General features: G+C 39.5%; 1 protein-coding gene across 2 annotated transcripts in view; it reads right to left on the bottom strand.

The window, feature by feature from the left end:
* The window catches only part of POLR3B (RNA polymerase III subunit B), a 71839-nt gene that overhangs the window by 1407 nt on the left and 44994 nt on the right, over nt 1-25438 (bottom strand). For both annotated transcript variants that reach the window (XM_085049675.1, XM_085049676.1), the window contains exons 21-27: nt 24785-24943; nt 23241-23358; nt 22624-22766; nt 11853-11956; nt 10836-11002; nt 8456-8569; nt 3753-3926 (exon numbers count right to left, since the gene is read on the bottom strand). In XM_085049675.1, coding sequence (XP_084905801.1) covers nt 3753-3926; nt 8456-8569; nt 10836-11002; nt 11853-11956; nt 22624-22766; nt 23241-23358; nt 24785-24943 — 979 coding nt within the window. The remainder of the gene's footprint in view (nt 1-3752; nt 3927-8455; nt 8570-10835; nt 11003-11852; nt 11957-22623; nt 22767-23240; nt 23359-24784; nt 24944-25438) is intronic.

Here is a 25438-nt window from a genome sequence, read left to right as displayed (position 1 = left end):
ACTTCCTAATGATCTAACAAAGCTCTTTTTCTGTTCCTGTGTTTCAAATTTATATTTCTGGCATACAGTCATACCAGTCTGAAGATCCAATTAAGGAAGAATTAGCAAAACTCCTGCAGGCTTCTGTGGTACAGAATGAGGCTGATAGTCAACATCTACAATAAAGCTTAGTCACCTGTTTCTGTTACCAGTGAACAACTTGACCTAGAGCATGTGGAAGGCAGTGGGGATAGATTCAATAAAGTTGAATTTCCTGGTTGTGAGGGCTGGCATTCGTCTTCCAGTTACTGTTTCAAAGTCTGCTACTTCTCTTTTACAAACAGACTTAAAGAGCATGGTGAAGAGCTGCTTATTTTCTAAGAAAACTGTAGTTGCTTTGACCTTTCCATGGGGTGTTTTTTCTTTTTCTTTGAACCAAGAGAGCTTTTAATCAATGATACAGAAGCCTTAATCACATTTCTGCAGGTTGTGATGAGGAGTTAAACTTTATTTATCCCCAGTAACTGCTCTGGCCTTTTCTAAAGCTGACTTTAGGCAGTAAGAGAGAAATAGACTGGACTAGGTGTTTCCCTGAAGAGACTTCTCCTGTAGCTGCTGTTATAGAGGGGGAATGTTAGCATGTCTTTAAAACAAACTAGACCTCAGTGCAGGTTTCTGACTACTCCCCCAGCCCATATTCATAGGGATAGCTACATTTCTATGGTGGGAGGAAGTGACCCAAATGGCAAGCAAGCAATTCCTCTCAAGAGCAGCAGCCCTGCAGGCCCTGGAAGCCTGAGGAGACACAACTTTTGTCTATGAGCATGTGTGACATCTGATTACAGCTCCTAGGGACTGAGGAGCAGAGACAGCTCCCTACACCCAGGCTCAAAGCTACACCATTCTGGGCCTGCTTTGTACTGCATGAGGACCACCCAGAAAGGTGCAGTGAGCACAAAACTCTGTCAAGAGATCACAGTACGTGAAAGACCTTTTGGTATTAGAACTGACACTAAACTGGTCAGGAAAAGGCAACTGTGTCATTCAAGGCTGAATCTGGACCAGAAACAAAATTCTTCTTCATGTGTATTTTAAAATGCACAAACTATACAGATCAGAATAACCCCTTAACTTATCACCAGAAAAAGACCAAATTCTGCTCATTGCCTTCAGTGGAGCTCTGCTCCTGAGCACCTGTACAACAGCAAAGCTGGAAAACTTGCATTAACCTGGTAAATCATAGTAAGTTTCAACTGCATTGTTTCCAAGGACAAATTCTGTCACTGCCACAACAGCCCCTTCCCCTGTGAAAATACCAGTTCAGGCCCCAGCGCTGATCTGCTGTTCCTGCCTGCAGATAAACCTACCCAGGGACTAGTCCTTGTCTGAGAGGAAGGGCTCATCTTCCCTAAGACAAGTGCCCTTAACGCTGGCCACAAACAATGCTCCCAAAAGGTTTCTTGCAGCAATGTCTTATTAGTGCCTGAGTCACTGAAAAGGCCCATTTGGAAGTTTCTCTAATGACTTGGTCTCTGCTGTGATGCTCATTATTGGGCCACTTGCTTCAGCTACTGGTAGACACAGTATAAAATTGAGCAGAAACTCTCTTATTGATTGCTCTCACACATCAGACAGCTTTTCACAGAATCACATTGCAAGAATGTCTGGCTCTGTCTGAGACAGTAGTTTCTTTCACAGTTATTTAAGGAGTTACTAAACTTTGCTATGAAGTTCAAAAAATGAAGTATATTAGCAACACCTTAAAATAAAATGTAGTATTACTTCTAAAGTTCAAATCCCTAATTTTCTTCAAGGTACTTTCACTTCCTGTGGACTCTGAAACTCTTCAAGGACTGCTCTGAAAATCAAGGTCTTTTTGAAAAAATAATTGAGCTACAGCTGCATGTGAGGTTTTTTAAAGGCAATGCTTTAAAACACAGTTAGAAGTGGTTGGTTCTTATGGCATGTCCTTCCTTTCACACTACATCCTACAACTGTTATTTGCATTGCCGTGGTTTTAAGAGACCTGAGTCAGAAAAAAGCCTCACTTTTTACATACACTGAACACACACTCAGGAAAAACAGGACGCTCAGCAAGAGTTATCCCACAGGAGCCAGCAGAACCACACCCAACTGGAAATCACCAATCACAGCAGGATCCCCAGGGCAGGCTCATCTCTCCTCTGGATTATGTGAGTTTCCCACCTCTGTCTGAACTTCTGCTCCACCAGGAGCTCAACTGCTGCTGTGAGCAGACAAAGGTGGTGCTTGGTTTCTGGCCAGAAGCCACACGCTTCAGAAGAAAGGTCTGACCAAGGGCAGAAATGGTAGCTCTCATTTTACACATCTACAAACTGAGAATACACCTTTCCTACTTCATTTTATCATAGAAAAATCACTCTCAAGGCACTGAAGTGAATAAAGTCCAATTTCCTGCCTCTCCCAATAGATTGATATTGATATCCAAGATGCGGCAAGTTTCCAACTGTGCTCTTTTGAGGTTTAGAAATTAATCTTTCTCCTCCTCCTTCCAACTCTCCTTCCAACCCTGTCATAAACATTAGAGTAACTTAAACTTGCACCATTTATTTTTTCTTCCCTTAGTTGTGAGCTTTCAGGTCACCTGTTTTTTGCAAAGCCTGCAAGAACATTTTATCTCAAATTCCTATTGGTCTCAGAAGTCTGTTTTCTGCCTGGCTAAAACAAAACCAGATTAAAGCAAAACATCTCCCTCACCTCCAAGACTATAAACACAAGTTTGTCTATCTTCTAATAACAGTGGTGTATTTTCAGCATGCTACAGGCCAGCTGTAAATCTAACATCTCAAAATTGCTGAGGAGAAAAGATGGCTAAAGCAAAACCCAGTGTGTTACACATGATGAGCTGCACACAGCTTTGCCATCCAGTTTTATGCTCCCCCTACATGAAAAACCAGTTTCTTTGCAGGAGACCATCTGAGTACTGGGTTAGCTCTCAGACCAAGACAGCAAGACCATTAGCTAGTCTAGACAGAAGTTTTCTAGGGACTTAAGGCATTTAAGCAGAAGCCAGCTGAATTCCCAAACAGACAGCTGCTTGTCTGTCAAGCTCCAGCATGGGCTCAGTGCATTTGTCTGATGCTTTGAGGAGGAACTCCTTGTTTTACAAGATGACAAAGCAAAAGGCATCTGGGAGGAGCATGGCCAGAGAAAGCATGGGATTATGAACTCCATAGCTAAAGAACAAGAAGGCAGGGGGTGTTGCTTTCTTCTCCTTTTCTTCTGTGCCCACTCTGCTCTTCAGCCATGTGGGGTTCAATGTGGGATTGTACCAGGGAGATGTGTGACTGCCCAGCCTGCAGCCTCATTTCTGATGGCAGAAGCATCAAGTACATTGACACTACTGTTTTCCCCTTTTCAAAACTAGATGATACACTGGATTGGGTGTTGGATAATCCCTTGCAAGGGTGGGATTGAAAGTCACCAGTGGGATGGGAAGGTCAGCAGACAGACTGAAGGGAACAGTCTGGCTGTGGAAGAGAATATCTCTGCCCCCACAACAGGAGAGACCCCTGGCCCATTGACTACACACTCTATTCAGTCCTAACTTCAATCAAACCACAGTGAAGAACCATCCCCTGTCCCCAGTTTTCCAAACACCACTTTTGAACATTGACACTGCTTTTGATTAAAGTGCATGGGACTCTTAATTGGTACCTGTGAGCACTTGAAAATTGAGAAGCACTGCAACCAAGGGCAGTAGTATTAGTTCTAAAGTTCACTAGACAACTTACCAGCCAGAGTAGCCCAGCAAGCCACACTGCCCACAAACATCCACTTCGAAGGCATCACTAGAAATCATCAGTCTCTCCAGTAAAAGCATGCTGGCTCCATATCCTATCAAACAATCCCGTTCCATCTCTCCCAGACGTAAACCACCATCACGGGATCGACCTTCGGTGGGTTGCCTTGGAAATAAACATTGGAGAAAATGCAGTAAATATTCCAAAACATACATTCTAGGACTCTAGCAATGCCTGTCTTCAAACTGTAGGAACAGGACAGGGTCCATGGCCATCAGCACTTTGCAAAGCAGAGCTGCTGATCTCACCAATGTGTTGCTTCTGTACCTGGCAGTGTGATGCAGTTCTGTAAGTGGCAGCTGCAGCATCAGGCCACAGCTGTCTACCTCACAGAATGCAGCTGAAAACGTGAAAACAAGGTTTCCAACAGTATCCAAGACATGGATTTGGACAAGGATTTGGCACTCTTTCTTGATGAGACATTATCATTTGTAGCTAACAAAATGAAACAATATTCAGCAGCTAATGAATCAATCATCAACCTAATGTTTCAGCTGAACTACAGCTAAGACTAATTTCTAAAATAAAGATGGTTTTGATCTGTGAGAGAATACCAAAATAAATCAGCAAACAAGTAGTACACATACTGCTAACTCATGATTGAAATGCCTTTTTTTTAAAGTAACATTTATCTGGTTTATTTTTTTCATGTATGATGGTTAATAGACTAGTTTTTGTGTTCTATAGGTTCCTCTGCAAGTCAAACTCTTATTTATTGTCTGGGGAGACTCCATGTCCTTACAGTGCTAGAGGAAAATTTTAATAAAGCAATGCAAGTATACATTAAAGATTTTGAGGTAAAAAGATAAGGCACTGCATATTATCTAACATTAAGACTGCTTAAGCCCATTCTTTTGTTGGACACAGTCAAAGCTTTTAACCTCTTGTTTGTCATACTGCAGTTTCACTGTATCAGTTCTACTCTTGTGTATCAGCACAATGATGTAGTACTTAGGCTGCAAATATTAGAGCAAACTATGAAGTAAAAACAATCCTGAATTCCTGAAGCACTAATATACTGCATGCATTTTATTAAATATTTCCATCTTAGTGTATTTCCTGAAATGTGACAGCAAAGAGAAGGAATTTAAAAGATGTCGCTGAGCTTCACTACTCACTGAAACCTCATTATTATGTGCTGTTTATGACACCTGTAGCAGTGTAATCCACCTAAAATATTCTATGATAGATCTGGCCCATTACTTTTGGAGTATATTTTGTTTTTATTATTTCAAACAACCAAATTTGTTAAGCTTACTAAAGATATTAAAAATAACGTTTTGCCAACTTACTGCAACGCAGAGGAAAGAATTTATAAAAGCCTTCAACATCTAATACTTCTAGTATCAATATCTAATACATGTAATACAACACATAATAAACTTTTGTAATGTGTAAAATATAAGCCTAATTACAAGACCAAAATATCTTCTAAAGAGGCAAATTGTATTTGTTTTTAGGGGGAAGTTGATTCTGTGACCACACTGGAACCTTAAAACTAATCTGCTTGTGATTCAAATTGTCCTTTTCATTCATAGAACCTTCTGTTTTCCCCACTGTTGGGAGAATGGCTAAAAGTTGTTTACATCCTGATTAAACTCCCCAGGTTTCCCTCCCCAGATGATGGCACCATCACTGTTCAGATGCTGTTTTAAAGGACTAACCCCGTGGTGATTGCAGTTTCTCTTCTGAAATCCCAAGAGGCAGATTTCAAAAGCAGTTTGGACCTCCAGTGAATCAGGCATTTGCTATGGTGCTACAAGTTCCTGAGTTCTTTTTATGAACTGACTTTTTAAATATTTCTTAATGCACAAGTCTGCTTTCAGAAGTTTCATCAGGTGCTGTTCCACAGGATAAAATGACAAAATAGCTTTATAAATGTGATCCCAGATAAAGTCTCAACCCAATTACGGGAGGATAAAACCTCTGGAAAAATTATGGGGTCTCAGCTCCATGGGTAGATATGCTGTGGGTCTTCCAACAGATACAGGATTAAGATTTTTAAGGCAGATGAAATGCTATTTAAAAATACAAGAAGCCCCCAAACAAAAAAAACCCCAACTTGAACCTTAGGTGTTAAGTTGCACTCCCACTGTCAGTATAATCTCATTAAAAGAAAACAAAACAAAACGCTTCCTACCTAAAAAGTAGTTTCCCAAAGTACAAAAAATTTCAATATTATGCCTTTGAAATTAATCTATCTTCTGCTTCCTAAGATTATCAGACTCTTCTACCAGCTCACATGAGTTTTAAAATTCCTCATACCAAAAGTTGTTTAAAATGTTAAAGCAGTACTTAAAAAGTATTTGGGCTTCCCCTTTCCCACTACACACACACATACACTGCAGCTGTTGCCCTGGGCAACTAACTTCTTTCTTTATTCTAAATATAACATCAGAAAACAAAGCGGACTCTTGGAAATAAGATTGGGAATATCATTAAAAAGAGATTTTTTAATATTAAGGAAACATTAAGTTCTCAAAATCATTACATGCTAAATAAAATGCAGTGATTCTTTAAATAAAAAATAAGTGATCTTTGTTCTATTTCACTGCTGCCTTTAGGAAAAAATCATTAAACAATTAACTTCAGTGTTTTTAAGGACATTAAGAATTTATTTGCACTAATTCTGCATTTTCTGCAAGAACAGTGGATTTAGCTTAATGGTCTCGTTCCTTGTTTCACAGGCCAGTGGGGGAAATAAGTCTACCCTATGGTCTCAGCAGATCTCCCTTGTGCCTGTTAGGGAACACCAGTGGCTAGTTTGAGATGGAGTTGTTTGCTGAAACACTGATCTCCAAGAAGTGCAGTATTACCCAAAAAACCACTGCCTGCCAGGAGGAGGGCTTGCTGTGCTCTCAGAGCCCCAGAGAGGAGCCCTGAGCAGTGCTTGTCCCTTTTGCACTCAGCAGTTCCTGGCACATCTGACTTGTCCCAGAGACATGCAGGTGGCAGCTCTGACAATGTCCATCAAACCACTGTGCATGCAGAAAGCTGATATTGCTCTCTTGTAAGAGAAATGAAAAGCAGCTTATCTATTGCAAAGATTCAGCAGGACTGCCTATCTGGGCAACACGAATACAGAACTGTGTTTTAGATTAATTGCCAACTGCTCACAGCCTTCAAATTAAGGACTGCATTTCATTTCTAATACCAATCCAGAGGGCAACATCCTGGTGGGTTTTGACTGTGTTGACAAAGAGCGCTGCTTTGCAATTCTGCAAAGTCTTGTTTTAATCAGAACAAAAGCTACAATCAGTGATGATCAAGAAGCTCAAGTATTCTGCCTTATTCCAGATGGAAATACAGCTTTGCTCTGTCACTTAAGGTACATTTGATATATAATAAAACACATTTCAAGACAATGACAGCCAAATTCCACGTTGGAAGCTGTTCCAGGATTACTTTTAAAATCAAAAAAGAATGCTAGATGCGATCTACTCTCCAGGAAGTGCAGTGGATGATAAAACAATAGTGAATATGAAAGCTGGCAATGCAGACTCTCTCAGCAGAGGCAATGGCAATAACAAATGTTTAATTATTTGAGGAGAAAAAAGGAAATTCCTGAAAGACTAGTCAAGAGGCAGTATAAATTGAACATCCACTGGCTTTCCTGAAAGTCAAATAAGAAGCCTTAGTTACACAGTATGATGCTACTGACTGAACAAAGAATTTGCAGAAAGGAAGGGGTAAGGGAAATCCCACCACCTTCATCTTTACATATAAACATCACATTGACTTGGTGTTTTGGTTTCATTTAAATTCAGTATCTCTGAACAGCTGAGAAGTTGGGGAGGCAATACAAAGGCAGATCAAGGGATTTGGGTAAGCCAGGAGTCCCAGTAAATCCTGTGTGCTGTTAGCTAAGACAGAGTTTTCATTTTCATGTGAAGGACCAATATAATGCCTAACCCACTGAAGAACAGAAAATGGGGCAGACAGCCTATCATTTGGGAATATCATTTATGTTCATATAAGCAAGCAGCTGTGGTTGTGCTACACTTACTTTTCTCAATGTGATTGATGAAAAAGGTCAGGCAAGAATTACAAAATGTTTTCATTATTTCTTTCCCAGTTCAACCTCTGCTATTTACTTCCATGGAAAGTGCAAGACAACTTCAGTTTGTCCTACAGACAATGTGAGGTTGGAAAGCAAAAAGGCACAGGAAATATGCAATGAAAAGCCAAACAGGAAGATAACACTGTGTCACAATGCAGCAGGTGAGGTTTAAGAGTGTATATAATAGCCCAGAAAGACTGGCAAAGGACATTTGCAATAATCTTTGCTACAAGATTATCTTTGTATCAAGATTATCTTTGTATCTTTGTTCAAGATGAAGTAGAAATTAATTTTCTGGTAAGTTTTAGTAAATAATCCTATTGCAATGGAGAGAGGTGAACTAAATGACCCCCAAGAAGCATCCCCAAAACAAAGCCTATGCCACTAAACTCTTTTTTGTGAGCAAGGAGTATCAGAAATATTTTAATTTTAAATTAAAATATAATAATAAACAGTTCATAGCATATTGTGTCAAGCAACACAAGGTAAATAAACTTTGATTCATAGCCATCAGTCACACTCTGGGCACCCTTCTGAATGCAGTAAGAATTCTGTGCTTAGCCTGTAACAATACCTGGTGAGCACTGCTCTGGGTCCTCGAGCTCTTGCATGCATTTTGTCTAACACCATGTGCTTCAGTTTCTGGTAATACACAGGACCAAAATAGATATATGCTTCCAAAGGTTCCCTGAAAGAATAAAAAACAAAAAAAAAAAACCAACATACACAGTTAGCACACATCTATCTAAAGAGAGACAGGGTTGTCACATACAGGAGAAATGGGAAACAATTTGGAAAACTCAAGTCCTAGAAAAACGTGTTTGGGTTTTCTGGGCAATCAGTCTGAAACCCCTTGAGGGAAATCTTTGAACTCAGGGGGAATACACTGCCAGCACCATGTGCTGCTGTCTCCACTCCAGCAAGGAACAAGCTCCTGAGCTCTGCTCCTGTGTTGTGCAGACATGCTGGACAGGTATCTGTTTCAGCTGTAACATGGCCAAGTCCCTCTGTCTGTACAGGAGTGTTTCAACAGTGTCATCCGTAGCCAGGAAGGACTGTAAATCTGTCAGACCCTGCAGAGTGACTTTGGGTGTTTCTGTTTACATTCCTTCACAAAGGTAACATGTATGTAAACAAGCACACGCAGCATACATGCTCAGAACATCCTTTTAGCAGGAGCACTTTAAGAAATTTGCATTTGGAAGAATAGCTTAGCAGTGGCACACGATGAGCCTGACAATGTCCTCATCCACTCACTCTCCCTGCCCAGCACCCCGAGGCACAAGCCAAGCCCCAGAGGGGTGAAAGCTCTCCTTGAGAGGCTGTGCATCAGCACAGCTGCCCTGACTGCACTGCTCAGCAGCTGCAGCCAGGGGACAAAGATCACTGCCCTGGCTGGCACTGGGGGCTCAGATGAGCTGGGTAAAGGGCTCTTGAGAACTGCATTTAGGCACTTTCATCAGCCTGAGAACATCTGCAAGCAATACACAGGGTGTTACTCCATTCTAGGAGCTGCAGTAATGGCTAAAGATTTCTGTGTTTAACTGAAACTGTAAGGAGAATGTAAGAGCCTAAAGATCAGAAAGCAACACTGAAAAACACTCAAGTCATTTCCCAGCTACCACCTTCAGCACTAAGAACGACCAGATTTAACACAGACAGACAGACAGACTCAGCATGGCCACTGATTTGTTTAAAAAGGAAGAAAGTATGTGCAATGTAAAAACAAGCAGGACACAACAGTATTGCACTTCCTTTTCAGAGTCATTACTGACATTATGCAGAGTTATTCCAAAAGCTCACTATTGAAGAAAATAATAAAACTTCATTAGACATTTGAAATTTGCAAACTTTCACATTGTTATGAAATCTGCCTTCAAATTTCATAACAAACAGATTAAGCCTGTGCAATTTGCTTGGGAAAAAAGTATCAGTATCCTTATGCAAAGTCTCTAAATAGGACACCACAAAGCTAAAGTTTGGGGACAGGGGATTTTTAGACCTAGATGATTTTATTCTCCCTAAGAAACACAATTAGTCAGATTTTTTTAAAAGCTGCCATCATATACCAACAGGAAGTGTTTCAAGCACCAGGATACTTGATATACAATTTATGGAATATGGAATGAATAAGGAAAATAAAATCGTATCTCTGAAACAAAAAGAGAAGCAACATATGGAATAAGTTGGTAGGAAAGGCAATTAAAATAAAAAGTATATTAAAAAAACTTGCAAAAGAGACCTAAACTTGCTCCTTGAGAAGAAGGGGACTGGAAGGATAATAAAAATAGCAGGAAGGTAGGATTAAGATACATTTTGGAAGGGCAGGCATGTGAAGCCATATGGCCTTTTCCTGTTCCTAAACTATCTTATGTTCTTTGAACTCTGTGTCTCAGAAGCTGGTCTGATCAACACAGCAGGAAGTTTGCAGATTAGAGTGTTATGCCAGACCAATACATTGTGTAATCGAAAGAAAAAAAAAAGAAAAAAGGAAAAAAAAGCACTCACAGAATATTCCCAGGGAACAGATGCTTGCCTCCAAATCCATATTTACTGTACTATTAAAGTCAACATGAAAATGCTTATCTGACTCCAAGCATATGTAAGACTTTCTGCCGACAGAAACCTGAAATTTCTTACTATCTTGCAGCAAGAAAGCCTTGATTTTAGCTTTTTTTGTCAGGCAGTAAAACTTGGGAAATTTTCACATGTACCACAAGGGCCATTCCCTTTACAGCCACACATATACTGGCAATTTTTAAAATGTGGAACCACAAAATGCTTCCAAGAAAAAAAACACTCACACTACTCTTCAGGTCCTTTTCTCAGTCTCACAGTGCAGTTTGCAAATAATTGCAAGTTCCCAAGCTCCAGGACATGAGAATTTTTCAGATGTGTCTCAACAGGACTTCCCCCTCTCCTGAAACACCTGAAGCTACCCAGCAGATCCTTACCCAGTGATCCCAGATGTCACATAGTCCTTCCCTAGGTAGTTGTAACCATGGCGAATGAGATCTTCACACACATCCTTCACTTTACTGCCACCAAAAGCTGTTCCATAGTGAAATCTGCCATCGAGGACCCCAGCCTTTCCAGCCAGGAGTTCAATTAACTTTCCTACCTGTGGAAGAAAAGCAGAGTTAACAGCCTGGTCATCAGCAGAGGCACATTGCTGGATTGGTCACAGCACAGTTTAGGTCAGGCAAAGTGACCCAGAGGGCAGCTGGGCTACTGCATGCAACAGGAGGAGTGGAAGAAACCCAAGAACTGGGAGTACTTCTGTGTGAAAGGGGAAAACTGGACTCATCACAGGGTCTGGGAACATATTTAAGGTCCCAAGTCAGGCAGTTCCACTTCTTCCAGTTATCAGAAAAGCAGACAGAATCCAGTGTGGCCTTCTGCTGTTGGAAACAGCCCTGGAGTCTGACTGGCTGCAGTGCAGCAGGGAACAGAAGGGAGGATGCTAACAAAGGAAGAAGGAGCAGAGGCTCTATGAAGGAAGCACTGAGGTCCCACATAAAGGCCAGGCAGGGAGGTATTTAGTGTGACCCTGCAGCACAGGTGCAAGACTCCCCTCAGTTTCAGGGAGGTGTGTATAATTTAAGAAGCTTTACATGTCTGGATCTATAACTGAAGCCCCTCTACAATCTTCATCTCACACTGCCCCAGCCAGATTAGTGGGCACAGGCAACAGGGAAAGAAGAGCAAGCAATTTTCAAACAGAAAAGGGTGCAAGTGAAGTATTGAGTTCATTCCTCTTATCCTGATACAGAATAAAATGAGAACAACACACAAACAGCCTGCAACCCTACTCAGTTTACAGCAGGATGCTTCACAACAGTGAAACACAGGGCAGAGTGCTCACAGCAGAGCAGGTGCATGCAGGATGGCTGGGGAACAGTCTCAGTGGAACCATGCTCCAGGCTTTGCTGTCCCTAGAGGCTGATCTCCCCCTGGGGACAGTGTCTCACCGTCATGCGCGATGGGAAGCCATGAGGGTTCATGATGATATCTGGGCAGATCCCTGTATCACAAAATGGCATGTCCTCCTGAGGAACAATCAGTCCACACACCCCTGCAGCACAGAAAACATTTCTATTCACACAACAGCAAACCACCAGCAGGGCTGATGCTCATCACAAGATTTTCTTTAGTGTTTTCCTCCTCCTCTCTTTCTCATGGATCACTTTTTACCCAGATTCATTACCATGATCAGTGCTCCCAACCTGCACACTGGAAGAAAGCTCTTGTGACAGGGCTGGCAAAATTAGCATACCCTTACATAATGCTCCCAGTGATCTGTGAGTTAGAAAATTAGGGAAGAAAGCTTTGAATCCTATTTTCAGAAGCACCTAGAAACTTCTGTCCAGTCAGAACTGGAATATCTCAAGGGAGACCTACTTTTTAAAGCTGATGCTGTAGTTTCCTGAAAGAAAAAAATTAAAGAAATTTGGCCTCTTAGGTTATGTCTTTGGATGTACAAAATGATTATTGATTTGAAATTTATTTATCGTATGCATCTTTGCAAAATACTGTCAATAAAAACATATCAAATGGACAGGAACTGAGAAGAGATAAGTAGGGGAAAATAATTAAAAAAACAACAAAGATTTTTTTTCACATAACATCTGTTTGCTGAGCAAAGACTGCTATCAATGAATAGCACTCCACAGACTGCTTTTATTTTGTCAGTCCATGAACACAAACTGTCCCTTTAAAAGTTTTGGAAGCTTTTTTCAGTCTCTATCAGTATTGGATATAAAACAAAGCAAACCCTCCAAACTCTAACACTACTGCAGAAAGAATAAACAGAAACATGAAAACTCATTTAAAATGGTCTATCATGCATTTCAAAATTTTCCTTCCAACCCTTACAACTTTCTATAGTGAATTCTGCAGCTCAACACACTTCAGCTATAAATGATCAAGAGATCTAACATTCAAATTCAGGTGCTAAAATGCAGCTGCTTAAGCCCATACTCCTTTGAACCAAAGCTACTGTTTCAGCTGGACAATTTCTTCCAGAAGCCCTTAGAGCTGAAAAAGTCTGCAAGCTATTTGAGATCAGCCTGCTGCAACTGTGCCAGAGCACGCTTTGGGAACAGTCCTGGAGTGGAGGGGCTCCTGGAAGGCTGAGGGTACTGCTTACATCCCTAAAAAGGCATCCCCTGAGCAGCCAGTTCACAGGGGGATATTGGCGTCTGCTCAGGAGGGAGCTGCTCTTGCACTGTCCAACAAGACACGGATAGGTGTATGGGACAGTAGTTAATAGAATGAGAATGGGATGTATGGGGGAAGGGAGCAGGAAAAAAAATGTCTGGGGCAAGGGTGTGTGTGCTGTTGTATTTAGTTTTTAAACCTATTGAAACTAATTTTCATTGTTCTACTGTGATAAATCAATAACATCCTTCTAGCCCTCCCTGCCAAGCAGCAATCATTTGCTGAAAATAAAAAAAAAACCAAACAACTCAAACCAATCCACTATCTCTTCCGTGCACAGCTTTTTTTGTCCTAAAATGTTATACATAAATACTCTTTTATTTGTGTATTATGGAGCACACACTCTGCCTTATTTGCATTTACTTCTAAAAAAGCATTAGGTTGCATCTGGACATCACGGCACCTGTAAGCCAAAAATTAAATCTTAGCTAACTTAAAATTACTTTAGGCTCTGAAAACCTTTTATATGCCAAGCTGGTTCCCATAGCAGACAGCCACTGTGTTGTTTGTTTTGTGTGAAAGTGAATGATAAAAGATCCATGAAATCGACACAGAAAGGCAGAACAGCAGAAAGAACTGAGGGCTCTCCATCATAGCGGCTTCTACCCTCCGCTGACTTGTGTAACAATAGGACCTACACACCCAACTGCAGATCTAACACAGCTGTGCATTTCATTAGATGAAGAGCACTAGTGACACAAGTAAATAATTAACTTATTCTGGTCCGCTGGCTGTGGTTATGAGACCAGTCATAGCTGACAGATTTTAATACAAGTTAACACAAAGACGGCATAATGAGCTTAGAAGTTAAAAACAAAATATTTAGACAGAATCCAGCAATGTGAAGCTCGCTAGGCCATTTATAAAGTTTCTGTTTTGCAGGGTGGGGGGGAAGGGAAAAAAGAAAAAAAGGGAAAGCTATAAAGCCTCAGTTCTAAGCTTCTGTATTTTAAGAAGTTGCTGAGCCTGTAACAGATCTATAGCATGTCTTTGTGTATTTAGAGGACAGAGAGAAGCTTCTTCTACCCTGTGTTTTAAGAAAGTTCATTCAACTGTTAAAAAAGCTGAAAGATACCTTTCCTATATACAATGCCACTTCTAAAAGCAAGTAACTGCAATTCATGTCAAAATGTAAACCTGATTTTATTTTGCAACCTCTTGCTTTCAGAAGCTCTTTAGGAGACTAATGCTTGCAGGTCTACACTTTAAGCTCCTGAATTTGCTTTTTTTTTTTTTTTTAGCAGCAGAACAGTACCAGTCAAGCCAGCAGCTGCAAAAAAAAGTGATCAAGGGAATTAATCCATCTAAGTGGAATTATCACTTGCAACTGGCTAATAAAACAGTAAAGGAGAGGAGGCTGGATTTTAAAACAGCCTCAAGTTCCAAACCCTGTTCAAGTATGAACTGCATTTCTCAGCTGAGCTGCTCAACTATTCCCCATACAACATTCATAAATATGGCACACTCCAAATAGGAGGCTGTTTTGCTCTGTGGCTCTTTCTAGAGGTTAGTATTTCTTAATTGTTACTGATTTAGACATCACATGAAAATTGATCCCCAGCATTCATAGAGTACATACAAAATGATTTGGATTCATTCCCTTCCCTTCCTCTCGCAATTTTATGTGCTGCATCTGAAATGGAGCAATAAAACTTGAGACTAAATTCTATTCTATTCAGTGGGCCTGAATGGCTCTCACCTATACATTCTGGGACCACAATCAAGTATTAACAACCAAAAAAGGCTGCAGATAAAATAAAATGTAATTTTTAATGTGGATTAACAAGAGGGTTATGTGCTTGAGCAAGAAAAGCATCTAGCAACTTTTTACATCTAATTTCTTTTGAAACATTTTGAACAACAAATTAAATTCTAAGAAAAAAAACTTTGTGTATCAATTTTGTAATGTCACCTTACAGGGAAAATCAGTGAAAATGCTAAGAAATTGTTTTATGATATCAAAAAGAAAAAAAAAAGTGGGTTAATAAGCATAGCAGCTTAATGCAAGGGTAAGAGTTTAAATGAGAATAACCTTAAATCAGACATCCACAGTGGTTTAACATGCAAGTATAAACCAGCCATAGGCAGTGTTTTTCAATGGCATTGTTTGGCAGCCAATAAATGACAGCCCCTGATGGCCTCAGCCCCACACATGCTATCAGCACCAACGCTGACCACGCACCTCCACCAGGCTCTGCCAGCATCAAGAGCCCCTCACCCCTGTACTTTTGTCCTCCAAGAGTTTCTCCTCCTAATCAGGAGAAACTCAGGTTTGCAGAGCTGGTACTTTGGCTGTTTTTCCAGTTTGCTGACAAACACCAGCAGAGCCAGGCTGGTAAAACCTCAGCTCAGCACACAGAGGGAAGGGGAGGCTGGAGGGGGAAGGGACAGAACACAACACTATGGGAAAGTTTTTCACCAGCCCACGGTAAGATGCCTTCTACACACACATGCCAAATGGAAAAAAAAAAATCATCAAATAAGTCAAAACAACCTAATATAGAAAACTAATTACTACCAGCAGGAGGGACATTAGGGAGCAAAGGAGACGATGTGAATAGAAGCTGCAGCAACACCAGTTTCTATCAGCAAGATAAAAAGGAGGGCATTACTAAATGTGCTTGTTTACTTATTCTAATGATACGGTGGTAAAAGAGCTAAAACTAACTTGAAAGGCGTCTAGTTTAGCTTTACCAGATTTGCCAGAATTTGGAGATATTAAATAAATATTTCTGGAGAAATTGGACTACATCACATTATTAAGTGAAGTTGTAGTTTTAACACATTGTTGTATGTTACAGACAAGTGGCAGATTTGCAAAAATTAGTAAGGCTGAACAAAAAAAAAGTACAGCTGCTTCCAAACTCTCTAATTACATACTGTGTTGGCTAACTAAGCATAAAAGAAGTCTAGAAGAAAAAAGTGCTGCATCACATAAGCTTTGTTCAATATTGAATCATTCACTGATCTATCATATCACTTGCTACATCCCATTTGACATAAGAGGTAAAGAACAGAATTAAAATTAACAGATAAATAATGCATAAGTAAACTTGATTAGTTTTCTTATTAAAAACATCACTCTAAATGAGAGGAGGTGCTAGAAGACAATACAGTTTGTACACTGCTTTCCCATGAGCTGCTGAATGGTCTGATGTGATAAATTTGCATAGTCTGAAGCACACAAAGAGCTGATTAATTGAAACCCTTACAATGCTTCTGGAAGCAGCTATTGTAAAACAATAACCATAGGAACTTTACAAAATACACATGGCTGAATGAGTCAAGAGCTTAATAAAATGTGTGTTCAGGATACACTATTTGGAAACAGAATTAGAGATTTTTATTCTGTGCCATAAAATGCTAAATCACCCTAATTTCAGAGGTTCAGCTGAGGATTTACTGAAAAGGTCAGAAGGTTACCTGTTTGCTGCTTGAGATAAAAAATGCTGTAATTTTCTTCTTAAAACAGCAAGCTAAGCAGAGGTTTTGTTAAAAATAAATCGAAAAAACAGTATGGGAAGTTTTACTGGCATTCTGACATTTTCTCAAATTCAACTTCTGAAGATAAAAATATGGTAAGAAATCCTTACCTTCCCTGATACCTAATAGCTACTAATCATCCCACATTCCTGCAGTCGATTAAGAGCAAATTCCTTTTAATGCCACTTCAACCATTTAATTACTATAAACCCACTGATGTTCTATTAGAGATAAAGTACTAAGTCTGACTTGTAACATGGGAGAAAATGACACAAGTAGCCACTTAAACCTAACATTTTATTTTAAATGTTCTGCTTATCTGTACTGTACAAGTGCCCATTAAAAGGAGAAAGATAAGCTGATTTCCACTACGAAGTTAAGCAAGCAGATGGCAGATGCTCAAACTAGCAAAAATTTCAAAAAGTAAGCAAGGTTAGACTTTGGTAGATGAGTGGTATTGTCATGAAGTTTATGCAGTTGATAATGCTGTGAATGGATTTTGTTTTGACACTAAAGAACATGGTTCATTTAGGAAAACAAAGACCATCTTTCATGAATTTAAACTTGCTTCCTTGTCTTTAGAGTTGTTTAAGTGCAGATACTTCAGAAAGGTTTAATCCTTTATCTTAGATCTTCAGCTATTAAAAAGCTTCTGTTTGCCAGTTCAAACAATCTCTTGCTTAAATACAGTTTTTCCACTCCTCAGGAATACTGTTCAGTATTGCTGCTTAGTTCTGTGATCTACAGGACCTTTGTTGGAGGTGTTAATCCTTTTTCACATGAGAGACTGAGAAATGTTCTTTCAGAGAAGTGTTATATTGCTTTTTTTCACATCAAAGGAGCCCAACTTTTTCCTCATTGTGACTTGTAGCAAAGCAAGAGGAAATCTGGAAATATAATAATTTACTTTGTGTGGAACTCAGATGAAGCTTCTTTAGCTTAACAATCCTTTTACCTTCTGTGCTTTGAAAAGTGACTTTGCTTGAAGAATATAAGATTAAAACAACAAAATAATTAACAAAAAAAGTTTCTTTATCCTTCTGGAAAATACATGATGCAACATAGTGAAAACAAAGTCCTGCAGTTCAGGATAAACATATAACTACCAGAAAGGATTTATTTGTGAGACAGCAGAAGCTTAATGATTTTGTAGACTATAGGAACAAATCCCAGTCCCAAAGATCTTACTGCAACATCCAGTTTGAAGGTGAGTATTAAAATAAAGCAAAACATTTGCATGTCAGAACACAACACGGTGGCCTCATTTGTTTTGGTTTTTTTTTTTTTTCCTTTTCCTCATGTAATTCTTTCTTGAGAGGCCTTGAAGGAAAAGCACCTTTTCCAGGCAGCTTGGCAGGAGTGTAGTTAAACCATGGACTCGGTGAAGGGAGGGTGTGGTGGACAGGCCAGAAGTGGTGACCCTTGCCAGCAGCATGTTGACATGTGAGAGGACACAAAGAAGGCAGCAAATCCAGAGGCACTGACATAGATCTGTATTATTACAGAGGCCTACAAAATCTACCTACATATTTAACGAAAGGCTTTTCTGTAACAAAAGGCTAAAGCTGGTTTGTGAGATTTAATCTGTTGTATCCCAGACACTTTCTAATTCCCTTGCTCTGCTTCCTTCTGCTCCAGTGACAAAGCACAGCTTTGAAATACAAATCAATTTGGAATACAGGAAAAAGACCATCAAAAAGTTTGAGACGTGGTTTGTGCAATCTCTTATTTTAAACATATTTAATTATTTTAAACCCACTACTACTACAATTCCATGAAATCAAATCTCATCTTCATGCATTCCTTTTAGAAAATAAAAAATATTTCACAACAAAGACTGACAATGCAGACAGACATATGCTTTTTCTCCTTCTCACTGAACCAAGGTACTTGCTAATTTAAGTTCATTATATGTTTAAATGGCCCTATGACAGGCTTAAAGCTACCAGTCACAAATTAAACTTGAAGTGGTAATAGCCTGCATTCAGACCAAGATGAGAGAACAAATCCATGGCTAATTAAAAATTCTGTCAATAGAAAAAGTTAAACTGTTAGTATTATGATTCCTGTTTCATGATTGTCTATATTCTCTTGATATAACTGAGCCTTCCCCAGCTGGAAGTCAGAGGATGATACTAGATATAATGTTAAAAAGCTATCAAAGGAGATTTTCCCTTTCCTTTTCATGTCTTTTCTCTAATTCTGCTATTGTCAGTATTTGCTGCTTTGTTGTATACTTAAGCTGAAAAAAGAGAACTCCACTGTTCTTTTAATTTTTCTTTCTTATTATCTGTCAAATGTATCTTCTCCATATTTCTCCTTTCTCCTGTTCACTATAACATCTTTTTCTACAATGCACTACAAGCCAGTGAGCTGAGAGGTTTGCTGCCAGGAAGGCTATGAGTCCCAGTAAATTTTTTGTAATAATTTGGAATATGATCCCTCCCCTGATCACAAGGGATTACCACAGACTGATGTCCAGGACAGCTACAGACACATACCTGCAAATGCTGTAACACAACTGTTGCAATGTTCCCATCAGATCTCCAAAACCAAACTGAAAGCCACATTCTCAATAATTGATGGGTTTGGCTTATTATTATTATTATTATTATTATTATTATTATTATTATTATAGGTCCCAATCCCAGATACAGGGGGATCAGTTATTACAACCTGATGCAATGCCAGGCATAATTCTGGGTGCCCTTGAAGTTTCCTACAGCATCTAGGATATTGCTTTACACTACCATGTGCTACACTACATGGGATTTCCCCAGGGAGTTGCTTGCTCTAGACTGTGGGATGCCTAATGTGCATTTAGGCAGATTTAGTGATATGGAAGGCCCTTTGCACCCAAAAGCCATACTGCAGCCTGCCTGACACAATTCTGTTTTTCCTTCTGTAGTTTTTCCACTTTCATTGACGGTTCTACATTTGTGGAGCACTCCTTTTATTAATTTTTGGAGTGATATGAAAATCAGTTCCATTTACATTCTGTTCAGCTATTTCAATAGGTGCATGTTAATAGCTCAAACTAGGAGAAAAACCTAACCTGCTTAAATTTTTCATGCAAATCTCCATAAATATTTATCATGATTAATCAAGCAGCTTCTTTAATATAATTTGAAGGCTTTTATTTTTTTAAAATTCTAATAAGAAAACTTGTCTTACACAGTACTGATTGCATTGTTATATAATTACTTGCTAAAATCCTGCATACCACTTATAAGAAGAAGGGTCTAATTAGACAAAGCTCAAAAGAAATATAAAGAAATAGGCTTTGCTCTAACAGTGCTCATAGGTTTTTAACCACTGCACACCTTCACTGTGTAGGAGGCTAAAAAAGTATTTGAAAGAGAATCCACATAAAATTTTCCTGAAGGAGGATCTTCCTTGAGAAAAGGAAGGAATGAGGCAGCTGAACCATTCCAATTGCTCAACTCTTTCTGTTTGCCTCTGAAGCTAATGATCTTCCTCCTCTCACTTACCAGAACTATCCTATAAGGCTGTAGAGCAAGAACTGGACTCGATTTTATAAGGAAAGTCAAGTATGTACTTCTGCTTCTTTACTTTCTTGAAACCTTCAACTGTACTGATTTCCAAATCCCTTGGGGACTCAGTGGGAATAGCTTCCTATTTTTAGATCAACGACCATCTTGAATACACAATCAGGAAAAATGTTTCAATGCTTATCAGAAGAGTTTCTCTTTCTTAATAACAACAGAAACAATGGAAGTATTTCTTGAGAATACAGTTTCAAGAACCAATTTTGTGTGTCTATGGAAAGACACTGAGCATTACATGTGACCTTGGAGAGAGCTGGATGGACTGAGAAAGGCTGTGTTGACTATTATAGATAACACACAAACTTGAGGCCACATCTGGTAATAGCTGGCATTGTGATCAGCTACTGCCTTTTGCACCCATTTTACCTCTTCTGATTGACAGGTTTGCTGTAAGTAGATGTCCTGATCACCTAACCTGGACACCACAGAAATGTGGATTAGCATGGTTAGCTCTGTATCTCATGTCAGGGATGCAGCCTTTCACTTCAGTGACCCTGGGCCATCCCATTGCACTCATGCTTATGTGCTCTCACAGCCCCAGGAGGTCATGAAAGGACTCAGGTTTGACTACAGGCTACCCATGTTACTGTAGAAGAGAACAGGGGCAAGAAACATCATAAAAATGCCACATTACATAAGAATCACTTCATACTTGTGCCTGGGAGTCCATTGTAAGCAACCACTCTCCATAATTCTTCCAATCACACAAGCACTGAACATGCTGGAGGTGCTTCTGTTCAAGCATCATTTAAGAGAGCTCCAGAGCTGGATACTCCTCTGTCCTGGTGACAAATGTTGTGGTTTCATCTCTTATCAGTGGCTCAGATTTACACATGGATGTTGAGCAAGTACCAGATCTCTGTGACCCCAGGGCATAGCTGCTCACACAGCTCCTTGCTTCTGCTCCAGGGATACAGGAGCAGCACACCAAGTGAATCTGTGAATCAGCACGAGATCAAACCCAACACAATGGGTGGAGTGGAGTGGAGTGGATGAGTGGAGTGGGACTATGCCAAAGTGCTGGAAGGGAGGCTTTCAAGGAGCTCCTAACAAAAACCACTCTCTCCCATGTGCCTTCTGACAAAGAGAACACTGCTCACAAAAAAGGTTTGCAAGGTGCCCCTTAGTATCACCATTTGATGCATTACTGCAAAGCTCACTGACTACAACTAGCTTTAATATTAGCATTTCAAATCTAAACAGTGTCCTCCCTCACCTCCTCAGCTCCCTCCCTCTGCTCTCCACACAGATCCTGGTGTCACCAAATACCACAGGCTGGTGTGCTTTACACTCAGTGTTCTTCTTCCAGTTCCTCACAAGTCAAAGCAAGAAGTTTTTACTGTTCCAGTAGTTATTAAGACAGGATCTCAAGGGATGTATGAGCTGCACTGAAAGGATTTGGTAATACCAACCTCTTGCCTCCCCATCCCATCTGACAAGAGACCAAGCAATGTTCTCAAATCAAAATAAGAGCTAAAAATGTAACAAGATTATGACACTCAGGTAATAGCACAGCACATACACTAAGGCAGAAGGTCATGCTGCAAATACTACAAATCTTGATTTTCCAAGTGTACAGAATGATGAGAACATCTCAAAACCTGCCCCACATTGGCGAAAATGGCAACAAAATATGTTTTTTAAACTGCTTACAGTCAGACTGTTTTCAGTCACTTCTTTCTTAACACCCTTTCACACCTTCCAACTCTTTGAGATTCAGAGGATGACCTGAGACACATTTTTTTTCATTAGGGTCAAAGGGAGTTCACTGCTTTTTTTCAGCAGATATGGAAATAGGTTTTTGATTTTCATCTTCCTATTAATATTAAAACTTAAGAACTACATGTCACCAAGCAGCTTCCTAGGAGGTACTCATTTTCAGGTTTTGGTTTAAAGATCTAGAGTTGCTCCAGATCATGTCCCAGGTGTATTTTTAAAAACATTTTCCCTTTCTTTCTGCTCTCTGCTGGTGCACTTCAAATGTTGTTCCTGATTTGCTTCCTTTTCATACCACAGTTCTGAGCTATCTACCTGCAGTCTTGTCTTTAGAGCAGGATGTCTGCACAGAGCTGCAAATATCCCATTTCATCTCTCATCTTTTCTGTCCATTCAGAATCTCTCCAGTCTCTCTCTTGATAACCCACTGAGAAATCTATCACCTAAATACAAATTCTCACTTAGGAAAAAAGCCCAACCAAACCCCAAAACCCTGTTCTTGTTTAAAATGGGCAACTACTGTATTTTTCAGATTCATAGATAAACTGAGAGTTGTTTTTGCCAATACTTCCCTGTTTCAGAAACACCATTGCTAAATTAGGCGAACTTAACAAAATAAAAAAAAGGGATATGGCTTTTTATCACTGTATTCATGAAAGATCTGAACCAATCACTGGAAAGATACATGATGATATTATATGTGTATAGCAGGCATATAGAACATGAATTTATTTTTATTAAATGTGTACCTTACCTTTCTGCCCATGACGACTGCTAAATTTATCTCCAATTTCTGGACGTCTGGTTTGCCTCAGCAACATTTTGATCAAGAAAGCATCCTCTGCATTTGATGAAATCATTACCTTTTCAATATAAGAATCAGTGGCACCTTTGTAGCTAGTAAAAGAAGCCAAAACATTAGTTTTACTTCTATGAACCAAACACAAGTTACAGACAACTATCAGTGTATTGGCGAGCTCCTGACCAAACTGTAATCTTCAGGGAACTTATACATGGGGAGAAAGGGGTTTTTTATATATATATATATATATATATATATGTATATATATATATATGTTTACATTTAAGCTCCAGAGTACAGCATGCTTCTGGAAAAGTTTTAAGAGCTACAATAGAAACTAAGGGAGAATTAAGCTGAACTTGTAAAGAACAAGGTATATTTTTTCACATGGGCTCTTCTTGACAGCATAAGCTTCTTCATATATATTGCAAATTTCTTGATCTTCAATTAAACAAACAAAAGCCAAATATAATTGTAGTTGAAGAAGGGAGTTTTTTAGAACTGAGTGTTTTCTCAGACACCTTTCCTTCACGTAACCTGCCCAGCTCTGAAGTTACAGTGCAACATACGTTACTGGCACATCTTTGTACTGTGGCTGCTGAGGCACACCGCTTCCTTCCAGAGGTGTCTGGGTCACAGTTGGCATTGATTTGTTCACAAGAACTTGCTTATTTTCTACTTTTTCACCTACAAAGAACAAGAAGAAAAAACACCATGAAAATGTATCTGGCTACCTGTGGTAGAAATACATTTTAAGCTTAAAAAGAAAAGAAAAAAAAAAAAAAGCTGGAAGATAAACTAGGAGGAACAAACATGCCCAAGAAATATGCCCTGTTATTTTATTAAATACTGAATGGTAAGAGAATCACTAAACCAGCTTTCTCTGGTAAACCAAAGCAGAACAGCTTACATGCTGGGTGCACTATGAGAACAGCTATTCAACATACCCAAAAGACTGCACAAAAGCATCTGAAGTCATCTGCTCTAAGTATGGAGAAAATTAACAGGGAACACTTTAACTGACAAATTTTAGAAATTCCCACCTAAATTTGGGAGTGCCCATCATTCCACAGTGAGCTGTGCTAGACTACTCTCAGTCTCTCCCTGCATTTACACACTTCTGTTGGTTCTGATGTCATCCATAGCTTTTCCCTGCTCCATCCCCTTATCATTCCCAAATCCCTCTGCATTGAAAACCAGCTCAGTAAAATGCCCAATGATTCAAGTGCACACCAAGCACCTCCCTCCCACCTCCCTCCACTGAATTACACTGAACTTCAGCCTGTGTCTGCTCTGTCCACATGAACTATCTCAAATAGGTTTTTACCTCCATGCTGAGAACAGTCTCAGTCTGGAGTCCAGCCCAGTCCTATCTACCCTAATACTTCAGAAGATTCTTGCCTTTTTTTCTTAATTAACTTTGAAGGCTCTATTGTGAAGTGTTAAAGAGCAAAATTGACCCAACTGTGTTACCATAATGGAATTAAGTTTAGTGCCCTTTAAAACACCTTTCTGACTAGATCCTAGCAGATCTATTAAGCCATTTTCTAACTAAAGTATGACAGTATGGGAGGCTTCTTTAATCTATTACCATTGGAAAGTTATGCACCTATCTTTGTATTTCTATTTATTTATTATCTATCTCCAAACATCTTTCTAAAGTATTAAGCCCACAAGGTTTTACTTCCTCAAACAACTGCATTAACTGACATCTTGCTAGGAGATTTTAATGCATGAAATCAAAATAATAAGGAATCTGTCTCTATCCTTAAGACAACAACAGTACATGACAGACAAACAGGAAAGAAGCTACAGTATTAAAAGCTTTCCAGTTTGGGAATATAAGAATACAAATTCTAATGCTTCAGCAGATTATTAAAGACTAACTCTTCTACTTCAATATAAAGCTCCCTTTTTTAATGCATAAAAACACCCCCAATGACTGGCAACATGCTGCTCTCAGGAACTAACTTTTTAAAATATTCCATTCCAATACTGTCACCCTCAAGACAAAAAACTCCCCAAACACCAAGTATAAAACAAGGTGTACCAGAAATAAGGACAGAACATGAATTTCCACTTGGACTAAGAGTGAAGATGCAGTCAGAGCTACCTGGGGAGCAAATCCCATCAGCATCCAGAATCTCATGGCGCCAGATGGGTTTGCGGGTTGCTGCGTCCAGCATTGGCCCCATCACCTTGTCAAAGGTCTGGTTGGTGTAACGCTTCAGGGTACACTTGGCATTCTTGTACACAAGACACCGTCCAAAACCTGCAATGGAACACAAACTCATCTGCCTAGGAGCTCAAAGATCCTTTATATCACACGGTCAGAATAAAGCATGATCCACCTGCTGAGCTACAGAATATGAAATATTTTTTCTTGGTCAGATTATTCATTGGCTTGAATATGCATAACGTTGTACATTGTTGTTTTGCACCTAGTGGTGCAAAATTTAAACATCAGATCATGTAGGCTACTTTTTTTTAGACACTGGACTACAGTCCAGTTCTGAACTCTGCAAATCTGCTTCTGTATCTCTGCACACACACATCATTTCTGTGGAAATCACTGAATCCCTTGAATCATTTTGGCGATCCCCAGGCAGATGTAACACAGAAGAGACTGTTACAGGTTGAAAGGAACACCTCTTCCTTTCATGAGTTCTAAGAAATACCAATTTATATTTGTGGCTGGCATAAGCTAGTCCACCAGGAAAGTACTGAGTGTTTAGTATAATCATCCCATTACTCTTTTTTCCTCATC

Source organism: Lichenostomus cassidix, chromosome 1Ab, assembly GCF_008360975.1.
Source record: "Lichenostomus cassidix isolate B80296 chromosome 1Ab, HeHo_3.0, whole genome shotgun sequence".
NCBI lineage: Eukaryota > Metazoa > Chordata > Aves > Passeriformes > Meliphagidae > Lichenostomus > Lichenostomus cassidix.
This window is presented reverse-complemented; position numbering and strand designations above follow the sequence as displayed.